At 32.5% G+C, this 7,884-nt stretch overlaps 3 protein-coding genes across 3 annotated transcripts; 2 read left to right on the top strand and 1 right to left on the bottom strand.

Moving 5' to 3' along the window:
- Positions 1–4: 4 nt before the first annotated feature.
- prtp (thioredoxin domain-containing protein pretaporter) lies at positions 5–1,968 on the bottom strand (the record flags this gene model as incomplete). Its single annotated transcript, XM_065316649.1, has 5 exons — positions 1,618–1,968; positions 565–811; positions 362–499; positions 116–271; positions 5–61 (listed from the first exon to the last, which is right to left on the bottom strand). Coding segments are annotated over exons 1-5 (615 nt in total), but the record flags the coding sequence as incomplete, so codon positions are not given.
- Positions 1,969–2,036: 68 nt separating this feature from the next.
- LOC135803018 (tRNA:m(4)X modification enzyme TRM13 homolog) lies at positions 2,037–4,210 on the top strand. The gene is given in 9 exon segments (XM_065316648.1): positions 2,037–2,671; positions 2,731–2,939; positions 3,027–3,215; positions 3,270–3,512; positions 3,569–3,693; positions 3,759–3,877; positions 3,951–4,006; positions 4,009–4,077; positions 4,080–4,210. Coding segments are annotated over 9 exon segments (1,275 nt in total). The 5' UTR covers positions 2,037–2,453; the 3' UTR covers positions 4,127–4,210.
- Positions 4,211–4,344: 134 nt separating this feature from the next.
- On the top strand, positions 4,345–7,869 carry LOC135803017 (nose resistant to fluoxetine protein 6-like; the record flags this gene model as incomplete). Its single annotated transcript, XM_065316647.1, is given in 10 exon segments — positions 4,345–5,154; positions 5,577–5,705; positions 5,765–5,994; positions 6,059–6,261; positions 6,324–6,652; positions 6,655–6,805; positions 6,867–7,035; positions 7,093–7,286; positions 7,343–7,468; positions 7,524–7,869. Coding segments are annotated over 10 exon segments (1,965 nt in total), but the record flags the coding sequence as incomplete, so codon positions are not given.
- Between the last annotated feature and the right edge of the window lie 15 nt (positions 7,870–7,884).

Raw genomic sequence — 7,884 nt, 5'->3', positions numbered from 1 at the left:
ACATTTTCGACGCGTAACTAACGAGATCATCAAGAGCGCGTTGTCCTTGATATTTTTCAATCTATAAACATGATACAAATATTTTTCATGTCATTTTTTTAAGTTTAATATTTACTTTGCGGCCATCTTCAATCCATAACAACGTCGGGTATCCCTTGATGTCAAATTGGTTGCATACATTCTTATGTTGTGTGCAGTCGATTTTAGAAATGCGCACATTGTCAATACTTCCAAGATTCTTACCGAGTTCATCCCACACTGGCGCTAATCTCTGAAAGAATAAAAAATATTTCACTTTGCCAACAAACAAACGTGTTTACTTGTAGTATTCGTTAAAAATAAGTTGATTAAGACAAATTACCTGGCAATGCCCGCACCATGGTGCGTAAAACTTGACAAAATGTTTGCCACTGGCGACGTGCTGCTCGAATGTATCTTCGGTCAGCTCGGTGAGGCCGGCTTCCACGGGAATTTTCGCTTCTTGCTCGCCGTCGAGTGTCTAAAAATAATTTTGAGGTAAATATAGCTTATTTATCTATTTTTACATATTAATTTTACACTTACTAGACTGACTTGTTCAGTGATAAACGTAGTAAGCGACGGCAGGTCTCTAGTGCCTCTGAATTTGATGCCTTCCTCGCTGCCGAGTTTGAAGAACTTCAGTGTGGGGTAACCAGTGACGTCCTGTGCGTTGCAGACGTCACCATCGGTGGTGCAGTCCACTTTTGCGATTTTTACGTTGCTTTCTTCTTGGTTGAGCATCTCAGCGAGCTCTTCCCATGTGGGATGCAGGCGTTTACAATGTCCACACCTAAAAATTTTAGTTTTTTGTTAATAACTTTTATATTTATTAAGATATTTTTATAAAATTTGGGGTGGTGGTCAAGGGTGATTAGAGGAATGTTTATTTGAAAGAATAATTAAAATCGGATGATTAGTTTAAAAGTTATAACAAAAAAAGTATTAGAAAATTCTGTTTTTGATAAAAGTGCGTTTTTCTTGAATATCTTCTAAAATAATTGATCAAATGTTATGAAATTTTATAGGGAGATAAAAATTGTTTAAAAGAAGAGATATTTGAAGAAATAATTAAAATCTGACGTTTCATTCAAAAGTTATCACGAAAAAACTGTCAAAAAAGTTTACTTTTGAAAAAACTCAATTTTAAGTTCGTTTTTCTTGAATATCTTTTTAAATAATCGATCAAATGTTATGAAATTTTAAACAGCGATAAATATTAAACAAATGAACAGATATTTGAAGAAATAATGAAAATTGCAAGATGCATTCAAAAGTTACAACAAAAAAACTGCGCAAAAGTTGGTAATCTTTGAAGTTTTACTCAAAATACACCGAATTAATGCAAAAAATCAACGAAATAGTAAATATTCTCCTTGAAATATTCAAATTATGTGTGGAAATCAAGCATTGCACATGAATATATTAATATTATTTTATGTAGCATAAATAATCTGCAATTGTATCCCATTTTTGGATAAGTATTAACCAACCACTTAAATATAATCCAGCACAAACTGATAACTACACAATTATCACCACACTCTACAAATACCAGTAAAATATACTTTTATGAATATAAAACGTTTTCCAACTCACCAAGGCGCATAAAACATGACGAAGTGATTCTGCTTGCCGATTTCCTCGTCGAAGTTGTCGACATTGTACCTAATTGTGTAGACATCGCCATCGTCGTCGGCAAATACCTTGCCGAGACAGACAAGCGCTACGATTACAGCGAGGAATCTAACGAACGCATGACTAGGCGAATGATAACTGACTGACTTTGACTGTGCTACAGTTTTTGTTTCGAGCGTTTCAAGTGTTGCGATGACGACGTCACGTCACGCAATTATTGATGATTGATCGCGTAATCAAGGGCTAGACGGAAATTCAAAGAATTGAGAGCAGTCGTGTACGAAGGCGGTCGAATTATTGTAAATATGCATGCGATGAATTCGACGTCTTCGACATGGAAAGAAATTCGAGGTTACGCCGGAAAGGTATAAGTTTTGAATAGTTGGCAACCCAATGCGCGAGTTTTACTCAATTTGTTTGAAATAAACGAAAAATATTGGTTTAAGGCGGATTATTGTTTTTTATATAGAAATTAATTTTGTTTTTTGATAAGAAAATGTGTACATAGGCACGATTTTCTTATCTTTTATTGGGAAATCATTAAATTTTAATATTTGTAAAGTGTCTACTTTCAAACCGAGCGAAAATATTGAGAAAAACAAAAGCAAAACTTATTTTTCACAAATAAAACATTAAATTTTATTTATTTGATTTAATTAATTGAATATATTGAATTATTTTCAACAAATTCAAATTTATCGACGTGTATTTCTACATAACCTCATAGTTTCCTTGCAACTTCAATACTTTCCCTTTATTTATTTATAACTTAAGTTTTAATATATAATAGACTAAAGATGAGTGCAATTAATGCAGAAATCGATAAATCAGAATCAATTGAAAGTCACTGCAAACATTTTGTTAAACGCAAGAAGCGTTTCTGTAAAATGACTGTCAAGACAGGTTTTAGTTATTGCGGAGAACATTTGCCTCAAACTTCTAATGAAACAAAGAATAATATGAATGAAAATGATGCTAAAACTTTAAGAGTTGTTTGTCCTTTAGACAATAAACAGTAAGTAGTATGAATTATAGTTAATCATACAAGAAATTTATTGTTTTTCAATGTTTTAGTACATGTTTTGCTCACAAGTTACAAAAACATTTGAAGATTTGCAATGCCAGGCCACAACCACAGCCATACATTCTAAAAGGAGTAAATTGTGGTGATATTCAACCAGATACAGATGCAGATTCACCTATTGTTAATACTAGACAATTATCTTCTGTTTCTGTGGGAGATATTAAAGTTTTAGTTGCAAAAATTAACAAAATCTATGCAGGTTTGTGACTTTTACATTTTACATCAATTTTTAAGTTATTTTCTCTATTATTTCCTCTGAAACGGTCAAAATTTGATTTATTTGTAGAATATATCCAAGGAAACATATCAGAATTATATAAAACTTACAAAACAGTTGAAACAGAACTTCTCAAACCAGAATACGGTGACAAAACCAAGAAACATTTAATTCAAGCATCAGCCATTCTTGGAATCTTAGAAGAAAAGTCAATGTTGACTGAAAATACTTGTTATATTGAGTTTGGTGCAGGCAAAGGTATAACTATCACAATTAATGTATAACACAGTAACAAATTAATGCTATTTTAAGGTCAATTAAGTTACTGGTTATCGCAGGCAATCAAAGACCTGAAAAACAGTTCAGTTTTACTTGTTGAACGCGCCTCGCATCGGCACAAGTTTGATAATAAAGTCGATAAAACAGAAAACGCCATTCATCGTATCAAAGTAGACATTGGTGATTTATTATTGCATCAAGTTGATGTAATAAGTTCAAATAAAGCTAATGGGAGTGTTATTGGTGTGACTAAACATTTATGCGGTGATGCAACAGGTAATTTTACTTTAATATGAAAAACTTTAAGATGTATTTCCATAAAATATGTTTAGATTTATCAATGAGATGTATGAACAACTTTGAACAAAATGGCGGACGTGTTGGCGGTCTGGTGATGGCGTTCTGTTGTCATCATAGATGTCAATGGACAGCGTACGTTGGTAAAGAGTTTTTCAATGTAAGCGAAAAGATAAAAACAGTAAAACTTTGGTTTCATAAGCTAATTCTGATATAAACTTATAGAAATGTGGCTTGAATCGAAATGATTTTGATGTTATATGTGGAATGGTAAGTTGGGCGGTTTGTGGCAGTGGATTAGCAAGAGAAACCAACAATGTGACAAATTCTAACCAAAATGACAGGTATTTTAACCACCATTTTAAATTTTAACCTATTTTATGAAACATTTGTTTTTCATATGTTTTAACACTAAAGAGACAAAGAAATAGGTCTAACACGTGAGGAAAAAGAAGAAATCGGTCGTAAATGTAAAATATATTAAACTACGGCCGATTGGAGTATCTACGAGGTTTGGGTTATGATTGTTCGTTGAATTATTATGTCCCCCAACAATTTCACTTGAAAACGTTTGTATTATCGCTAAAAAGTGAGTAATATAAAAGAAAACAACATAAATGACTAAGTTTTATCGATTATTTCAGTTTATATAATAAATTTGACGTTGTGCTATTGAATTTTCAACATTTTCTGTGTTTTTCCGCCATCTTCACATATTAACACATCTTGGGTAAACAATGAATATGTTAAACTACTCATAAATCACTTATTTAAACGAGTATTTTCACTCTTCACATTAACATTGACGAATGCCGCACAATAAAACAAACAAACTGTGAAAAACATTGATGACTCAAGTAAAATTTATAATTTACATTTAAATATTTGAAAATAAGCCAACAGTTCTCAATCAAACAGCCCAACAAACAAGATTTCAATAGAAAAACGTTTCGGAGTCACTCCAACAATGAATAATTACTTTTTATTCGTGCTGAGTGCGATTGATGAGGTGTTTAATCGATAAACAAATGTTAATAACAATAATGTTAATGCTAGTCATGCGAATTTATCTATCCAGTATATTGATGGTATTGTAATTAGTTGTGCGCCATTGAAGGCGAAAATGGCGATAAAACTTTCGCGCACGCACGTCTCACACTTCGTGCATGCGAAGAAGACAATCGACCTTATTTAGGTATTGTCAAGACACCGCATCGATCGTCCAGTTCAAGTTTAAAAATCCATGTCATCAGGTGTGCGGCGTGTGCTGTGCAGTGTGTGTATGTGAAGAGAAAAGTGAAACGAAACGGCGTGCGATTTGTTAGTCCCGCCGAGACCAGCAACCAGCAACGATAACAATTCGTAGTTGGATTGGCGAAAAGTGCATTCGGTGCAAATTACACCATTTACGACATTACAACAATAACATTTTATTCATACATCTGCATATTATTTAAGTAAATAACTAATTAGAGTTTTAGACATTGTGTGTGACTCAGTCAGCAATACCAAACTTAATTAAGTTATTTTAAAATGAATTTTGTTCTAAGAAGCTTAATTTTATGTGTAACTTTAAGTTTATTCATCGAAAATGTGAAATGTGATGATAACGATGACATAAGTAAGTTTAAATAGCATTTTTTATGTTTTTAGTTTCAAAAAACTTAAAATTTGAGTAACATTTTGTGTTTTTGTGGTAAAAATCGCCATTTTATTAAAAAAATTTCTTAAACTAAGTGAAATTATGATTTTTTATGTTTTTTTTTTTAAAAACTCAAAAATTTTGTGTTTTGTGATAAAAATCGCCATTTTATTGTGAAAATACCAGAATGCATTCATTTATTAATCAAATTCAAGGTTTTCACATTGATCTGATTCGTAAATGGTAAAAATTCTACTTGGAATGCACAAATACGACACCATTTTGTTTCTTTTTGCAAAAACCAGCACACTATTAACTTAGTTAAACAAATATTCATTCTAAAACTAACAGGAAGTGACTACATTTTCATTTTTAATTTGTTTTATTTATTTTCTTTGCAGATACCATCCAAATACCTGATTATGAAATGATAAGAACTTCTCTGGATAGTCTTCCATATTCACAATGTCTGCTTGATTTTGACAGATATCTAAACGCATTGCAAACTCATGAAAAATGGGCGATGATTAGTAAGTACACAAAAATATATGTAAATTTATTTAGTTTTTATTGTTTTTTTAATGTTTAGTGCTTGATGCGACCGTAAAGTTTCCTTTCGGTTTACTCTATGGTAATTCCTATCAACTGGGTAATTTCGATGAATGTATCGATGTCACGGTTCCCGATTTAAGTACAAATTCGACAGATTCTGAAGCATTTCAAGGACAATACTGCTTAGCGGAAATCAGTATTAATATTACAACACCATCAACATTGAATCTGACTAATGATGAGTCTATTCATAGTTTGATACACACTGTAAGTTACGGTTTGATATTTTTGTGTATGTTGGGTTGCCTATATTTTAAAACTAATGTTTTAGAGGAAATTCACACGTAAAAATATGAATAAAATGCATTGGGCTATTTGTGTACCATCCACATGTTCAGCAAATGAAACCGCCATGTTTATTCGTGAACTTTTCGGACAAGCCATGCCAAAGAAGAAACTTTTGGTTGATATATCACCAAGTGATTGTTATTTTAAGCAAAACTTATCCATGACTACTGGACAACTTATATATCTGTATGTTTATTACTTTTTATTACAAATATTTACAAATTTAATCATTTTTCTCAATATTTTAGGGGAATAATTGGGATATTTTTATTATTTGTCCTGATATCAACTGGATATCACTGTATACATGTCTGCAGAAAGCAACACTTCACTGGTTACACAATAAACCGCACCAGAGAAGAATATTCCCCAACCCACGACGCCATCTTGTCGTTTTCGCTGATAAAGAACATTCGTAAACTAATTTCAGTACGGGCAAAGAATAACGATTTTAATTTGGATTGTATTTGTGGAATACGTACTATTTCGATGAGTTTTATTCTTGCCGGACACGCGTTGACATTTTTAATCAGTTCGCCATCTTTAAATAGGGAATTCACCGAGGACGCCATTAAAAAGTGCAGAATGCTGTATTCCTAAACAATCCACTTTTAGTTGATACATTTCTACTTGTTAGTGGATTTTTAATGTGTAGATTGTTATTAATCGAGATGGAAAAGCGTGTTGGGAAAGTTAACGTTTTTGCGATGTATTTTGGACGCTATATAAGGTAGGCAACCAATATAACATGAGTCACAAGTTGTAATTGATGTGTTTTTGGTTGTTTTTAGATTAACCCCTGCGTATATTGTTGTGATAGGATTTTACTGCACGTTTTTAGTGGATTTGGGTGATGGTCCCCTGTGGAAATCACGAATGTTGTTAGAACAAGAAAGATGTATTAATTCATGGTGGACGAATATTCTCTACATTAATAATTATGTCAACACTGAACAGTTGGTATGTTTTTAAGTTATAAAATCAACAAAAATTAATAATTTTGAGATTTTTTTGTAGTGTATGTTTCAATCGTGGTATTTATCTGTGGATTCACAATTATTTGTGTTGGCACCACTGATTGTGTTTCCTCTTTGGTATAAAAGAGTACTTGGGGAAATATTTCTGGCCATTTTGTGCATTGGGACCGGTATTGTGCCGTTTATGATCACTGTAGCGCAGAATTTAGACCCAACGCTCATGATTTACCCAGAGTAAGCTTAATTTAAACATGTTTATGTCAAAAAAGTGATATTTTTCTGTTTTTTAGGGAAATTAACGATTTGAGTAGTAATTACTACTTCAAATACTATTATATTAAGACACACATGCGTGCCAATGCTTATTTAGTAGGCATGGTGTTTGGTTATGTTGTACATCGGATGCAATTTAAAAAGTATGCTGTTTATTACATTCTATGTTGTAGATTTACTTATTTTATGTGTTTTTAGTGTGAAAATACCATTCATTGCAAGAATCCTGATTGGAGTCCTTGCGATAATGGTGGGGGCAGCCGCCATGTTTTCAGTCGTGGTTTTTTACCAAGACGATTACGTCTACAATCCTTCAGAAGCTGGATTATATTCAGCTTTACATCGAATCGCATGGTGTTTTGCTATCGGTTGGACTCTAGTTGTTTGCGTAACATCCAATTCGTACGTTAATAATTTCCTGAGCTGGAAGGCATGGGGTCCTTTTAGTAAACTGACTTACTGTGCATATTTAGTTAATGGAATTGTTGAATTGTACAGTTATGGCCAGACGAGAACACCGAGATACTTAAGTGTTTATAGTTTGGTAAGAATTTTTCAT

Source organism: Atheta coriaria, unplaced genomic scaffold (genome assembly GCF_025399875.1).
Source record: "Atheta coriaria isolate IRGN ID8LTWV9N9 unplaced genomic scaffold, Caltech_Dcor_3.1 contig_140_pilon, whole genome shotgun sequence".
NCBI classification, from domain to species: domain Eukaryota; kingdom Metazoa; phylum Arthropoda; class Insecta; order Coleoptera; family Staphylinidae; genus Dalotia; species Dalotia coriaria.
This window is presented reverse-complemented; position numbering and strand designations above follow the sequence as displayed.